This window comes from Pagrus pagrus (assembly GCF_965226575.1).
Source record: "Pagrus pagrus genome assembly, chromosome: 1".
In the NCBI taxonomy this organism is placed as follows: Eukaryota; Metazoa; Chordata; class Actinopteri; order Spariformes; family Sparidae; genus Pagrus; species Pagrus pagrus.
Genome location: NC_140185.1, coordinates 6,328,707 through 6,344,553, shown reverse-complemented (window position 1 = coordinate 6,344,553; position 15,847 = coordinate 6,328,707). Strand labels below are relative to the sequence as shown.

The following is a 15,847-nucleotide window of genomic DNA, read 5'->3' as shown; positions in this document are numbered from 1 at the left end:
CTGCATATATGAGTTTATAGTACTACACATAAAAAAAACAACAACCCTGTGGCATTTCACAGATATCAAGGGAACAGATGTATTAAACTCAGCTGAACCTCATCCAGAGAGGCTTCCCCTGCTACTCTGCGTTGCCAAAGTCTGCGCATGTGAGAAACCACGGCTGCAATACAGCACATTCTCCCTGCGAACCAACAGCGTCGCCGTGCGCGAAGCCAGACGGTTTACATAAATGCATACGTGCGTCAGCACTTCTCCCCACTGGACGTGCTGTCGGACCGGGCTGTCCAGGCAAAGTACCGGCTGCCCCGTGCGGAGATCCAACGGCCTGGACAGCCCGGTCTGACAGCACGCGCACACACACACACACACACACACACACACACACACACACACACACACACACACACACACACACACACACACACACACACACACACACACACACACACACACACACACACACACACGCGCTGATAAAGAGGTGGGTGATCGATTTGCCTGGCATCGATTGATTCAGCACAGCAGCACCGCGGTGGACAGCTCCCACTAAGAGCTTCTTAAGAAGCTTCTTTGGCTTGATCTTAAGGTTCTCCTAAGAAGGCAGTTAAGAACGCATCTGGGAAACACCCGTATCTTAGCGCTCCTTCTTAGCCGAACCCTTCTTAAGAGCCTTCTTAAGTCCTTAAGAACGATCGAATCTGGGAAACGCGGCCATTATAAATGACTGTAGTTGCACCGTTTCACAACCATTTTATAAAATTTCACCAAATCTTACAAATTAAACACAATTACCTTCATAGTCACTAATTTAATTGTAATTCCATTAAATTCTGACTTTTCATTTGTTTATTGTAGGCAGTTATGGCGAGACAGCAGCTGTCTGTAGAGAGGTGATACCAAGAATTCAAGAGAATACCAAAAAATAAACTTTAGGTGATACTAAGAGAGATACACAAACTGAAAAGCATTGGCAAAAAGAGCAAACTGGAAGTTAAACTGCAGCCCATCTTGTGATGGGATCACATCAGCAGCAAAGCCATCACGTTGACGTTCCAACCCATGAGTACTCGGTACTCGACTCATGCTCTTCTGCAACTCCATTCAAACATTGAATCAAGGTGATATAATGTAAATGAAAAACAATGACTGTCCAGCTTACGATGGAAGTCCATGGTTTTGGTTGATAGTCTGAAAGGATTCAGAGGCACTCTGAAAATAATAATGATTAAAATCCTTTATGAAATCATGAATAAACCAACATGTTTCAAGTTGAAGAGTCCATATCAGGGCAGTAATGGATTCAGGGCATCAGAGCAGTCATTGATTTACCAAATGTTGTTTATAATTACAAAAGGATAAAATGGGCCTGAAAATTGTAAAACTAAACTGTTGTTTAAAGTTATTAATCAATGCAACACTGACTTGAGTGATGAAAATTGTTGACATTGTTTGGTGTAATTAGGCCTCAGTCACCACCGACAGCTCCATGTCAACACTTTCAAGTCTGAGTCAATTTAATAAAAAAAGTACAAACTCAGGAGGTTGCACCGAAATATCTGTGTGATTGCAGAGACCCTGTTCCATCAACATATAACTTTAGATTTCTTAATACTTCAACTTTTTTCTTTTCAAAATTGAGACCCGTTTTATCCAAATTCTCAAGAATCATTGAGCAGTGATGAAGAGTCTATTGGTGTTAAATGGAAAGTCCACTTTTGAGTTTGTTGACAACCACTAGTGATTGATTAGCTACTCATCATCCTCATACAGGATTTCATCGATGAGCACATCATTGTCGTCAACAGGAATCTCCTGACACAGCTGCTCTTTGAAGGCCAAGGCGATGGTGTAGGGCTTCCCTTTGGGGTGTCTGATGCAGCGCTCTAAGTAGGTGTCATAGAAGCCCTTCCCTCGTCCCAGACGCTTCCCCAACCGGTCAAAACCCAGGCCTGGCATCAAGATCAGGTCCAGACCTCCTGCAAAATGAGAGCAGATAGTATAATCAGTGATAAATGTCTGGAAAATGTCTGCCTTTGCCTGTAAATATAAAAAGTGAACAGCCAAACCTTACGAAATGTTACTGTGTACGTATTTTATGTCTTCAGATATGTCACTCAGTTAATACTTTGAACAGCTTTGGTGCGACTCTTTCAGGACGACTACACAATATCATCACAATGGTAACACAAAACACTTTGCCACGTCAGCAGCATGACTCCTGTCTGTTCAACCTTTATCCATAAAGTACCTCAACAACTTTAATCCCCATTCAGTTTGGTTCGCCAGAGGATGAATCCCGATACATTTGGTGATCCCCTGACTTTTTATCACCAGCAGACTAATATTTTCATGTATCCAGTAAATATCTAAACATGTACTAGTGGGCCAGTGACTAGGTTAGACACAGTGGTTCTGTTGGCCTGGCAAAAAATAACTCCTTCTTAATATCCAGAAAATTAAAATTTAAAAAATTAACTAACCTCTTGGGACCCGCTCACACATTTAATCTACTGCATCCTGAGGTACACATCTCTTCAAATTTTTCTCCTTCTGTAGCAAACTGTTGTGAAGGAATAGAAATCCTAGACAAATTAAAGTGCATCCTCCTCTGAGATTTTTGATTATTTTGAAAATGACCTTTAAAATGCTCAATGAAAGTTACTTTTACGTGCGTGTTTTCATCCTCTTTACTGCTGTCTTTTTAGTGACTGAGTGATTGATAGTTGGCTTGTCAAAACACTATTTAATTCATGGGTTACCATGGCAACATCCCGCTCAGTGTCCACTTCTGCTGTTCTGAACACTGTTAAATCTTCAGCAGGAGACGTGCTTGAGTTAGAACACAGAATGTTGCTGGGACTGCAGTGCAGCAAGTTGTGAACGGTGAAGGCATGTGTAATCAGAATCAGAAGGAACTGGCTGAAATCAATGTGGGAGAGTTTACAGAATGCACCCCTCTCCTTATTGCATTTGGTACATATAATAGGAGAAGACATGTTACACAGGATGATTCTGTATTCTGCTGGATTTATTTGGAATTTGAGTGAACATTGTCTGCCACTGAAGACCAGGTGTGAACGAAGAAAATCCTAACAGGGAAAGAAAATGTGAATTATTTATTGGACTGAATATAATCAAAAAACAATTACTAAGACAATTAATAAACACAATATATGATTACTGAGACACAAACAAATAGTGGGCAGATGTTGTGGTTTGTGTTCATAAAATTTGAATTTAAACATGATCATCAACGAACTGCAAAATTACTGCAGCCTGCAACAACCTTTGTTTCTTTTGTTAAGGCATTCAAGTGTGTGTTTGGCTGCCTTTACCTCAGTATTAGCACCTCTATACAGTACAGACTATTTCCACCTCCACCTGCTCCACTGACTGTGGTGCCTTGTTATTTTTTGTGTGTTTTTTTATGCACATTTGATTTGTCTTATTTTGCTGGAAGAGGTCACTGTGAACCTCTAATTTTTTGGACATATATATATATATGCATATATGAGTAAATATAAAATGGAATTCAACAGAAGTTGTCACATAATCTAATGTAAAATCTGACAGCTGATCCAGCTGTGCTACTACAATCAGAAACAGAAGTCGCTTAAAAAGACAGTTAAGAAGAAAGGACGTCCCAGTTCTCTAGAGATGTTTCCTCGTTTCCTCTATCTACAAGAGATGGAAGGCGAAACAATTAAGGGAAGTGGCATGTACCCTCTCTTTTATTTGATCCTCACATAGTTTTGATCAGGCGATCAGCCTGTGGCACTGCTGAGGTGTTATGGAAGCCCAGGTTGCTTTGATAGTGGCCTTCAGCTCATCTGTATTGTTGGGTCTGGTGTCTCATCTTTGTCTTGACAATACCCCATAGATTCTCCATGGGGTTAAGGTCAGGCAAGTCGGCTGGCCAATGAAGCACAGTAATACCATGGTCAACAAACCAGTTACAAGTAGTTTTGGCACTGTGGGCAGGTGCCAAAACTACCTGCCAAAAGTCCTAGTGTCAAGCATGGTGCTGGCAGTATTATGCTGTGGGGCTGTTCTGCTGTCAGTGGATCTGCTGCTCTAAAGAAAATAAATGGAATAATGAAGAAGGAGGATTATCATCAAATTCTTCAGGAAAACCTTAAATCTTCAGCAGAAGATTGGGTCTTGGATGCAGTTGAGTGTTCCAACAGGACAATGATCCCAAACACACATCAGAAGTGGTAAAGGAATGGATCAATCAGGATAGAATTGAGGTTTTGAACGGCCTTCCCAAAGTCCTGACTTGAACCAATCGACAACATGTGGACTGTTCTGAAGAAACAAGTCTGTGCCAGGAGTGGATGTACATTTTTCACCACAACTGTAGTGTTGCCACTGTGTTTATTTAGAGCAGCAGCCTCTCAGTGGTTGATTCAGATCAATGTTGGCATTGATGTTGCTCTAGCTAACAGGAGCTAACAGGCTAAGTCTGTTAGCAGTTGCAGCTGTTTTGAGCTTTTTCTCAAGAGGAAAGTGGCATGTGATTGGATAAAAAGTGGGAGAGTGATGATAAAATCCACTGTCATGAAAATGTTATTATGATTTAAAAAGTGTCGATATGATGACCGACATGAAAAGTGGCATGAAATTAAAGTGTTCCTAAATTAAAGATTTCTATTGTGTAAAAATAATTAATGAAAATGTTAATGGAAAATAAGGATGAAATAAAACTTCAGAAGAATTTAGTTAAGATTATTTGACATATTTTTGTTTCATTTATATATTTTTCAAAATTAATGTGATCATTTATCATTATTTATCCAGTTATTTATCAATATTTATTGATTTATTAATCAATAAATTGAACCCTGATGATTCATCCATTTCCCTACCTTATCAAAAGTCACATGTCAATCATTGCTTTATTGATTTAAAATTAGCTTGTTCTGCTAATAGATACATTCAGATGATGGCGTTGTGAATGAGCATACAGTGTGATCCTTGCAAATTTGCACCAGACTTACTGGGAAACCATAATGCTCCCATACAGTGGAGCAGCAACACTGCATGAGCTTCACTAACCTGGCTAAGCATGACTAGCATGCTGCAGCTGATAAACAACAACTGGTGCTTTCCCAAAACCTACACTATAGAATAAAATGAACACTTGCACAAACATGAGTGTAATAAGAACGACCTAAAATGACACAAACCATCTTTGGGAAACATTTAAGAGGCGTTAAACTGCAATCAGCCACCAGGGGTCATTGGTGATGTTTTAGCTTCACTTTTACAGAACTGTCATGTCATCCATCTTTATATACAGTTGATGGTTCATATTGTTAGTGTGTACTGCCCAACACTGAGTTAAGTGAGACAGTGAGCTGGGCAGAGGAAGAGATACATCCCGTGTTTTCAGTGGAGATTAGGGGTGGGGGAAAAAATCGATTCTTAGATGCATCGCGATGTGGACGTGGACGATTCTGAATCGATTCACGAATATCAAAAATCGATTTTCTACATATGAATTGATAACGTAATGTTGATGGAACGCAAAAGGCGGAACTCAGAAGAGCAGAAGTGCAGCGCCCTGACAGTTGATGGCGTGCACATAACAAAGACACAAGCGCGAAATCAGACCGGCACCCTCTGCATTAAAAGCTAGCGTATGGAAGCATTTTGGCTTCTGTGAAGTTAAAGGGGAAACGGGACCTGGACAATATGCAACTTGTGTCAAACTAAACTAAAATATCTTGGAAACACGACAAACATGAGAAACCATATTACACGTTTCCACCCAGAGGCCCAGAGGAGGAAGAAAAACACCCAGTTGTAGTTGCTGCCAACCAGAGGACCATAGAACAAGCGATATCAAAGCTTCCACCCAACTTCCATTACAAACTCTACTGCAACTTTTATTGCCAAGGACTTGCGTCCGTATTCAGTCGTTGAGAACCAGGGCTCTTGCGCTATGTTGTGCACTTTGGAGCCGAGATACAACGTCCCATCTCGAAGATATTTTAATGACACAGCGATCCCGACATTCTACAACAAGACCAACTCCGAAGTCATGGAATCACTGAAGTGATCCAAACAAGAGCAGTGAATGAGAGCCACACGGGTGCAAATATGGCTGAGCTATTAAAGAATGCACTGCCAGGCACTGGTATGATTTCAATGTGGCCTATTTCATATTTTTTGTATGAGAGCTGCTTTCTGTATTGTTTAGCTGTGACATCAATATACTGTAAACAGATGTGCAGGTAAACCTAGAGTCTTAAGTAGGTTTACTGTACTGCCCTCCACAGAGTGTATCAGTGCAGCCATTTAGAAAATGTGCCACAACATTTTGACTTTCCTTTCTGCAGATGTTTAAGTGCCTAAGATCTTTTTTGTATGAAAGCTGTTTTTCATTGTGGTATACAGCTAAATGTTCTGTTTGTTTTTTGGTAGAGTGAGAAGTCTTTGACTCTTTATATTTATTTAATAAGGGCAGCTTTTTCTGTTGTTAGTTATTCAGAATATGCTGACAAAGATCTGCTGGTATAGAATTCTATATTTTTGAATGAAAGCTGTGATTTTGGTACAGCAAAATGTTTTGGGTTTTGGTTAGAAGTTATTTATAAGTTATAAATTATTTTTTTTATGTTAATAGAGTGCAAGAATATGCTGAAGCTGTATTAATTCACTACATGTATGCTGCTACAGGCACACTTTTCTTTTCCTGTTGGTTCTTTGCGAAGCTGGGATATTTGCTTGCAAATGTAAGCTTCCAATTGACTTGCCACATCTCTTCCATTTGTTTTATTACTAAATGATATTGGAAGTAAATTCAGTATGGATCATTACAAATACTTTGCTTTAGTAGGGCTATGGCCCTGCCTGATCGTGGATGCGCCTACTGCTATGGCCCTGCCTGATCGTGGGTGCGCCTACTGCTATGGCCCTGCCGGATCGTGGATGCGCCTACTGCCATGACCCTGCCTGACACCCACCACTACTGTCGCTAATATTAGTCACATCTCTGTTACATACGTTCCACTACTATTATTGTAATGCATTACTACATACCATCCTTACCATTAATCACTACTACTGTTATCACTAGTAATCACATTTCCATGTGCATTTCATTATTATTGCTGTAATACATCTTTATGTACTTTCAGTCCTGTCAACCATCGCTTATAATTGAATACATTGTGATCTCGTTGATCTGCTCTGTACATGCGACATCTATTGCACGTCTGTCCGTCCTGGGAGAGGGATCCCTCCTCTGTGGCTCTCCCTGAGGTTTCTTCCGCATTTTTTTCCCTGTTAAAAGGGCCTTTTTTTGGGGCAAGTTTTTCCTCACTCGAATCGAGGGTCGAAGGACAGAGGGTGTCGTCTCTGTACAGATTGTAAAGCCCTCTGAGGCAAACTGTGATTTGTGAATTTGGGCTATACAAATAAAATTTGAATTTGATTTGATAGTAGTCACACACTGAGAAAAAAAAAATCCTGTATATAAAAAAAGATGCATTAAGATGCATCGATAATCTTTTTATCATCGCATCGCAGCCCTCTGAATCGTAGTCAAATCGAATCGTGAGGTCCCTAGAGATTCCCACCTCTAGTGGAGATGTCAAACATCACTACTGTGTGTGGAATACTGCACAATACATGCAGGATGTGGTGCTGATATTGGCTCTGTACGAAGCTGTAATTGAATCACATCAGTGAGTCCAGTGACAGCCTAGAATTATTGTCTCATCCATGTGAGTGTCTTGATTTACAGTCCAATGCATTTGGCTTATTGGTGAATATTATTATAAGGTTTAAGATGTTTATTAATTCTGGCATCATATTATTGCATACATAATAACCAGACCCGACAGACAAAATGAGACTTTTCATGACATCACTTTACCATCTGGCATACATGCAGATTCAGCTAAAGCCAATGGTCAATAGTCAAAGGTTCAGCAGTCTTCTGATTTCTGAATTTTTATGTGATACAGAGTAATGGTGGCATAAAATTCAGCTGTAGTCAGTCATCAGCTTTGTGATTACTGTGGTCAAACCTGATCCTCCAGAGGAATCTCATTCAGGAATGCTGATGTTTTGGTACATGCAGAGGACAGGGGAACAGACAGTATGGATGAGTGACCAAGCACACAGTTTTTCCATTGATGACAGCGGGCAAACCTCATTGGAGGAACAACAGCTCTATCTGCTGGTGAATCTATGTCATTTTGTTCTGGATCACACATCAGAAATGCAGCTGATTAGGTCAGAATTAAAATAATTGCATGATAACTGAGGAGAGGCTGTATGTGACAGTGAGAGTCTATGTTAGGCTCAGTACAGGGTTGAGCTGTGGAGGCCGATACCTTTATTTTTGGACTGAACATATCAATACAGCATCTGCAATTTACAACACTGAAAGAACTGTAGTAGAAAAACTCCCTACATGACGTATTTATGAAAGACTCCTGATTGTGTTTTCTTGAATAGGTTTCACCATAGAAAGAAGAGAGGGATGACTGGACATAAAAATACCTGAACATCAGTCCACCATAGAGACAACATCCATAGCCAGTTATCTTACAGGGTTTTATTTGTGTGCCCCGTTTGATCATTAATGTATTCTTTGTGACCAATCCCAGCCAGTGTAAGTGGAGCAATTGAAAGGGATCAGAAATGTGCTTATAGCCAATATGCAATTGCAAATCTACTTGATGAATCTTGAACAACCTGACTGAATTATTTTGATTATTTCAAGTAGCACTGTGGCGGTTAAGAAATGCCCCTACTGCGATAAAGATGATTCAACAGCATGGCGTGCTGTATTCATTTTATTTTTGCAAATCAGGCTACTTTATAGTGGAATAATGTTTCATCTCATTACCTGCTTTTACTCATCACCTGCACTCTCTCGCCTCCTCCCTCCTCCCTGAGCTTTGGCAAATTAAGATAATTAGCAGTCCAGTCTGCATTTTCGACTAAATGTCTCCAGTTAGGAGATCCAGAGCGAGTGAAGCAGAGGCTATAAGACTTTCTGTGGTCTGGTATTCCCATATATATATTATATATATTCCCAGGAAACATTCTGTAAATTCGGGGACAGAGCAGAGAGGGAATCCTCCTGTCTTACAGTGCTTCTGCTGTGTTTAGTCTCTTTAGCATTTCTGCTCTGTGATATACATTTAGCATATTGCCTTGTCTCAATTGGCTGGCTTTCCCTTTTCATTCAGTTGAAAGTCAAAATGTACCCAAACTGGCAACTGATTGACTTGTTGTACAACTCTGTACAGTAATCTCTCTGCAGCTAGATTGAGCCATTTTGAGAATACACATAACACTGGAGTAGAAGTGTGTGACCTGTTGGTCAGCAATATTCAGATTAAAATCTAGATTGTACATTGTGTGTGTGTGTGTGTGTGTGTGTGTGTGTGTTTCAGAGATGCCAAGTCTTTTTTGCAAGTCCAAGTCAAGTCTCAAGTCTCTTATAGCTGTAATGAGCATTCTATCATCTGCTGTATGCCATCAGTTATTTGGTATATGATCATTTTAAACAGGCAACACACGATGAAGCTTTTCTTTAGAGTTCATAACTGTACTTTGCCTTGTAACATGAACATACAGCTACAATATAGAGTGAGTATTGAGGACCTACTTACCCACTTAACCAGCAGATGGTGGCAGTGGAATGTGGACTATTGAATTACCTGAACATTTTTACAGTCCTGGCAAAGCCAGCACTATGTGAACAAGTGTGGCAAACAAACACTTATTTTTTCAAAATATTCAGCCAATGTCAATCTAATCGAGCAAGCTAACATTAGATAGCTTAATATGGTGAGCTAAACATGTTTGATGCTACAATGGATGGGCAGTAGGGATGGGGGAGGGACACTCTGCTGTGAGTTCTGCTGCGATTGGTTGTTACTGTACCTCATCAGTAGTTTACAGTGTAACAACTAATCAGAGCAGTGTTAGAGTTTCTAACAGAGATTTCAGCATGGAGGACTTCATCTGTATCCGATGCACTTACGCTAAGATCAAATATTCTCTTGTTGTGTCTGTGTGTGTTTTGTGGTGGCTGGTTTGTATTACAAACAACCAGTGGTGGTGGTGGTGATACAGCAGATTACTAGCTGTACTTTCCCAAGAAAACACACTCTTTAGCTAGCCGAGCAAGTTTGCAGCTGTGTCTCTGGGCCGGGTGTACACATGGCAGACTGCCCCTCCACATGCACCAAGCTTGGACAGGAAATGTTTCATAGTTTCGGCAAGGCAGGTTTTGCCACCGGCTGCTCGTAAAGGGGCAGCCCGGACTTCAGACACCCAGCCTGTCTGCTCTCTCGAGCCCAGAGACACTCTGCCAGCGTAGGGCGGCCCCAGAGGAGGAGTGTAACCCAAGAAGAGCAGCAGCAGGTCAGTCAGGAGGAACTGTGACAGATCACGATCCCTTTATTAGTACTGCCGCTGCTGGCTGTTTGGTCTGTTAGGTCAGCTTGCCAGAATTAAGACGAAGACTGTTCGCTAGTCCCAGAATGTGAATCTGAGTCGAGTCTCAAGTCTTTTGAGTTTCAATTCTCTGTGTGTGGCGAGTTAAGTGCAACTCGAGTCCAAGTCGCAGGCTCGAGTCCCCACCTCTGGTTTGTGTACATGCTTACCTGCAGCCAGGGCTTCCTCTCTGCTTGTGTCATCTTGAGCAGGCTGTTGTATGTTCCAGGATGTCAGAGGCAGCGTCTCCATGTCCTGCAGACTGTTGAGCTTCAACATGTCCATGTGGTTGCTGGTGCTCTCATATCTGGGAATGAAGCAGGTTTTACCCCACTTAAACACGTCTTTGATGATTTCCTCAGTGCGTACTTCATCATCCATGCTGAGAAACACTGCAATCCGCTTACAGGACACATACTTGGGATGTCTGAACAGCTAAAAGAAAATACAGAACTTTTAATTAGTAACATGATCAGAGAACATGACAGGGGTCAATTATAAATCCTCCATGACTGATTCACAAATAACAAAGCTTCATTCTTCTGTGCAGATAACATCATGGTTTCTCCTCAGAGAATGTGTTAGTGCTGAAACAATAGTCAATCAATTAGTTGATCGACTGAAAAATAGTCAACTATTTCTGAGTCCTCAGAGCTGGAGAAATGTGGTTGCGAAACGAGATACAGAGGCGTGCCAGAAGATGAGAGAATCTGTGAATACTGTGACCGAAATGAGGTGGAGACTGAAATTTATTTTATTTTATACTGTCCTTTATATCATGATTTACGACAAATATCTTTTAATAAGCTTTATTAATTCATTCATATATGTATGACTTTCCTTTGTTACTGAAGTACATTTATTGCCATAAGATTACTTTAGCTAATTAAGTACATTTAATGTCAGGTACTAACACTTTAATTCAAGTACCATGTCTGTACTTTATCTCTTTTGGGTCCTTTTTACAACAATGTTGAAATTGTTCTGCTGTAATGAGTCTGGTGTGGCATTTTCCAATCCTTAAAGAAGCTTTTAAATAAGGAGCCCGTGTATCTATCAGAGTGAGACAGCAAAGTGTGAGTATGAGTGAGGGGGTTATTATGTAATCATCATTAGTTCAACTGTAATAGTATAGAGCTTGCTCGCAAGTGGGTAATTAATGGGTATTAATGATAATTAGTTACACCTGTGTTTTCCTTGCTATGAGCAGACACAGAAGGCTCGTTTCATGAAGTCTCTCTCTCCTGAAAAGTGTCCGTGAGCAGATGGCGGCAGCAGGGGGCTCTGACAAAAGGCGGACAGTTTCCAACAGCCTTCACAGTCTGTACAGGAAGTCACAGAAACACTCACATCCCATTAGATTAGTCTCTGTAAGGTGCAGCATATCGTAGTGCCAGCTGCTGTCCAGGTACTTTGTAAGGTTCCTTTGATATGAGCTTCAAACATTTTATCACTATATCAAACTGGGCTCCTGACATCCTCAAGTAGAACCTGACGTGACCCTCCACTATCAGCTTGTAAAACCCTTCTCTTTATTCTTCAGAAATACACCACTGCTCGAGTGCTAACTTTGAAAAGGAATTTAAAACATGAGCAGCCAAGGGGCAGTCAGGAAGGAGAGAGGGACAACTGTAGACACAACAACCTGGACACCATCCTCACTTGAAGACAACATCTATGGGTAATTATCTGATGAAGTTTTGTACAGTGTTTCTTGCAGTATGGATGCCCTGATTACACTTTATTTATTACATTTAATTGTATTTTTGCCACCGATCTCACTACCAGTCGTTTACTATTGAGAAGTGCATTACATGTAGAAAGGCACTGTATTAACAGTTATGAAATTGAGCTTCAAATGCAGTTTCACATTGTTTCACTCACAAGTTTTTGCAGACACAGAAGCCAACTGACTTCTTATGAGATTCATGTGCTTGATCATGTTCTCTTCTACTGTGCCACAGAGCAAAAAAGTTATCTGCAAGTGAATCTGCTTTGGACATCTTTATGACCAGATTTAATAATGTTGTTCAGCTATTTAAGTCAAAATTATATTTAAGACAATTGTATGACAATAACTTATTATCATTAATCAGGTTCATTTCAGTAGGGGGCGATGACAAGAAGCTGCAGTCCACACAGACAGCCTCTGCAGTCTGTACAAGAAGTCACAGAAGAAGCACCTATCATAGAGTGGTGTGGGGATGATGTATGTTTGTAGGTTAACCCTGAAGTTAGCACGGCCCTGGTTCTCTCGTCAAAAAGCTTATGAGATTGTCGAACTGGATTTTGGAATATTTCAGAAAATATTCTCTGTGACAAACACAAGTTAATGATACTTACATGTTTTGTTCATCAGGATAATCTTCACAGATGAACACCACTTTGTGATTTTTTAAATGTAAATTAAATCTGTAGCAGTAAAAAGCACGTGACTTAAACGTCACCACCACTAAGCGTCTTACTACACACTTTCTATACAGTTTTTCTATAAACTGTTAGAGTTGTGTAATCTCATTTAGACACTTGTTAGCAACCACTGCTTTTAGCACACGGAGGAGCTTTATAATTAAACTAGGGGACATTAAATGATGTATTTTATGTCATAGAACAAAACGTGTAAATATCTTCAGCCTGTGGTAACCACACACCTTATTTCACACATTTAACTGAAAACCAATTCACTTTGAGACGAGGGAACCAGAAGTGTTCAGGACTTCAGAATACACCACAGTATAACAGCTACAGCAGCTTGTTCAATAGTGATATGGGATACTGAATTGATAAAGTGTTGAACAATGATTCTGAAGCAGAGTAAACAGTGTGTCTGTGGTTGTGTCTGTGTTTCTTGCAGTTGGTTTGTAAAGCAGCAGCGTCAGTGCTGATACAGATGTGCAGATTATGAGCTGAGGATCCAAATGATCTCTAACGGCCTGGCATGTTGTGAACAAGCTTTACATGCACATACAGTGATGAGACGGGACGAGTCACGTCCACAGTCGCCATAGATAAACTCAATTAAAAATGTGCCAACTTCAGAGTTACTTTAATTATCAGCAGTGTTGCTATCTGTCAGGTGGTGACTTTGGGAAGGATAGCTGGACACACGTGTCCGTTCATCGTGGTTTATAACACCCAGGTCACTCGTGCCCAGCCCCGCTGTCAGCTGGCTGGCGGGAGCTGTTTCCCTCCGTGAGGTCGCTGTGTAGCTGAGAGCTGCTGCATGTCACACAGAGTCCGACCGACTGAGAGCTGGACCTCTGGACACAGAGTACAGTAAGTACTGCAGCCACACTGTACCGCAGGTAGAACATGTTTTATTGGGGTTTGCGTTGACGTTCAGTCCCGTTTAGAAAAGCGGCGGAGGGAAACATGCTCCGGCTGTAACTTGGTGATAGGTTAGCCTACTTGGTGATTGCTAGCATAGCTAACAGCCTTCTGTGTACCATGTCTCACCTTCTGTGACACGACCAGAGACTGGCGCTGCTTCTCCGCGACACTCAGCGCCGAAACCCGCCGCTTGATTTCTTTCCTCAAAGCCTGCTTGGCTGCTCGCAGGGTGGCCATTCTGCCTCTGGTCGCTCTAAATGAAGGGCAGGATGGTTTAACGCTGACTGCGCTCTGTGGACGTGTTTTGCTTCGGTTCTGGCTCTGACTGGACCGAGTTGGACATACAGTCTGCCGTTTTCTACACTAGTTAAACATTAACACGTATGTAAACACATGACAGGCAGACGGTCTCTCATCACTTTGACTGAAGTCTACATTTACCCACGTGAGGCAGGCTCCGGTCCTGGACAGACTCCGCCCATGACTGTGATGTCACAAGCGTGCCGGAAGTTGAGCAAATAAAGGTCCAGTCCTGCCTGTTTTTCCCTTTAAATTTTATTTATTTATTTTTTATCATTATGTTTAATTTATACCTGTACTGACATACGCGCTTCATTCACTTTATGTCTCATATGTATGTATTTATTATTTATTTCCTAATGTGAGATGCCAGACTTTGTTTGTATCATCCAAGGTCATTGTTCTGACTGTAATTGAAAATTGTTCAATAAAGTGTTAAAATAAATAAATAAATAAATAAATAAAGGTCCAGTCCCCAAAACCCATCAGCACCATGGACTCACAGCATGTTGTGTTTGAGCCTCGACTGAGCAGCTGTCAATTCTACATTAAACTGGAATATATTATTATTTTGACTTTTTAAATTTGAATGTAGATAAAATAAAATAACTATATCTGAGATGTAGCCATGTAGGCTGTCAACACGTTAAAAAATGTTCCCAAAACTGGATATAAATATATGCATCCCATTTAAATCCCAAATAAAAATCAGTGCTTTCCTCTCAAAGAGAGATAGCAGTTCAGCGTTAGCTGAGCTGAACTTACTGACCTCACAGGTCTGCAATTAGTTGTCGTAAGAAAGGCAGGACTGATTAAAGCTAATGTGTCAATTTTCCCCAAATAAGCACATAATAGAGAAAAGTTCAAAAGAAGAAGAAGAATACACGTTCTAATGTAGTAATACACGGTTCTTTTGGCTGAGAACCTTCATCATCAGGAACACACGTAGTTATACGTGCAGCAGAACCACTCTGTCCTCCCCTCAGTGGTCGGACCCCTGGATTTAAGTAGTTCAAACTAGCTTCTCTGAAACTAGCTACAACTTATGCATTAAAGGAACAGTTCACCTAAAATTGAAAATTCAGTCTTTATCTACTCACCCCCATGTTGGTGGAAAGTCAGATGGAGTTTCTGGAACTCCACAGCAACACACTGCTGCAGCATTACAGTACAATCCAAGTCTCCAGAAGCTGACAATCCCAAATATGATTTGAAAATATGTTATTTACACTGTTTAAAAAGTGTTAGCATGCACCATCTGAAGTGGATGCACAGACTCAACTGTGCGTCAAGGGTGTAAATAACGTCTTTTCAAATTATTTTGGGCTCAAGGGAAAAGTCCCATAATGTTTCAAAAGTTATTCATTTAGTTATTTACTTTATTTACTTTTGTTTGTTAAGTTATTTACTTTTTACTGTGTAGAGAATAAATACCAGGAGAAAATGTCATTCCTGTCTTCCCAAACTTTCTGAGAATGATCTCAGAGAGTTCCTAGCTCAGCCTGGAAACTTCTAGCAAGGAGTACGAGCTTAAGAGTGATTAAGGAAACTTGAGCTCTATCTTATGCTCTGCGCAAAGTGGCGCACAAGTGTCATTTCTAGTTTCAGACTGAGGCAGTTGTCATTTTCACACCCAGCGCCCATGTTGTGTCGCAAATGTAGCAAATCTACCTGCCCTTTAATCTATGCACTATAGATACTAAAAATGCAGTCTACGTGAAAACGGGCAGAAAATGGATAGTGACAT

At 40.7% G+C, this 15,847-nt stretch overlaps 2 protein-coding genes across 5 annotated transcripts in view; one reads left to right on the top strand and one right to left on the bottom strand.

Annotated features, from left to right (window-relative positions):
- Window positions 1–1,219: 1,219 nt before the first annotated feature.
- Window positions 1,220–14,285, bottom strand: mthfs (5,10-methenyltetrahydrofolate synthetase (5-formyltetrahydrofolate cyclo-ligase)). Its single transcript, XM_084358846.1, has 3 exons — window positions 13,927–14,285; window positions 10,641–10,905; window positions 1,220–1,979 (listed from the first exon to the last, which is right to left on the bottom strand). The coding sequence occupies exons 1-3, from the start codon at window positions 14,035–14,037 to the stop codon at window positions 1,753–1,755; spliced, it is 603 nt and encodes a 200-aa protein (XP_084214972.1). The 5' UTR covers window positions 14,038–14,285; the 3' UTR covers window positions 1,220–1,752.
- fah (fumarylacetoacetate hydrolase (fumarylacetoacetase)) overlaps window positions 13,589–15,847 on the top strand; it is a 24,605-nt gene continuing 22,346 nt past the window's right edge. For 2 of the 4 annotated variants that reach the window (XM_084358808.1, XM_084358806.1), the window contains exon 1: window positions 13,589–13,741. The gene's annotated coding sequence lies outside the window, so the exon portion shown is untranslated. Of the gene's footprint in view, window positions 13,747–15,847 lie in introns of all 4 variants that reach the window. The other 2 variants (XM_084358807.1, XM_084358805.1) reach the window with 1 other exon arrangement.

Excerpts from the sequence above, each read along its gene's own strand:
- mthfs (XM_084358846.1), bottom strand. The coding sequence starts at position 14,037 with ATGGCCACCCTGCGAGCAGCCAAGCAGGCTTTGAGGAAAGAAATCAAG. Across the intron at positions 10,906-13,926 it reads CTCTGGTCGTGTCACAGAAG|CTGTTCAGACATCCCAAGTA; the intron begins GTGAGACATGGT and ends ATTTTCTTTTAG. Across the intron at positions 1,980-10,640 it reads AGAGGAAGCCCTGGCTGCAG|GAGGTCTGGACCTGATCTTG; the intron begins GTAAGCATGTAC and ends CTCATTTTGCAG.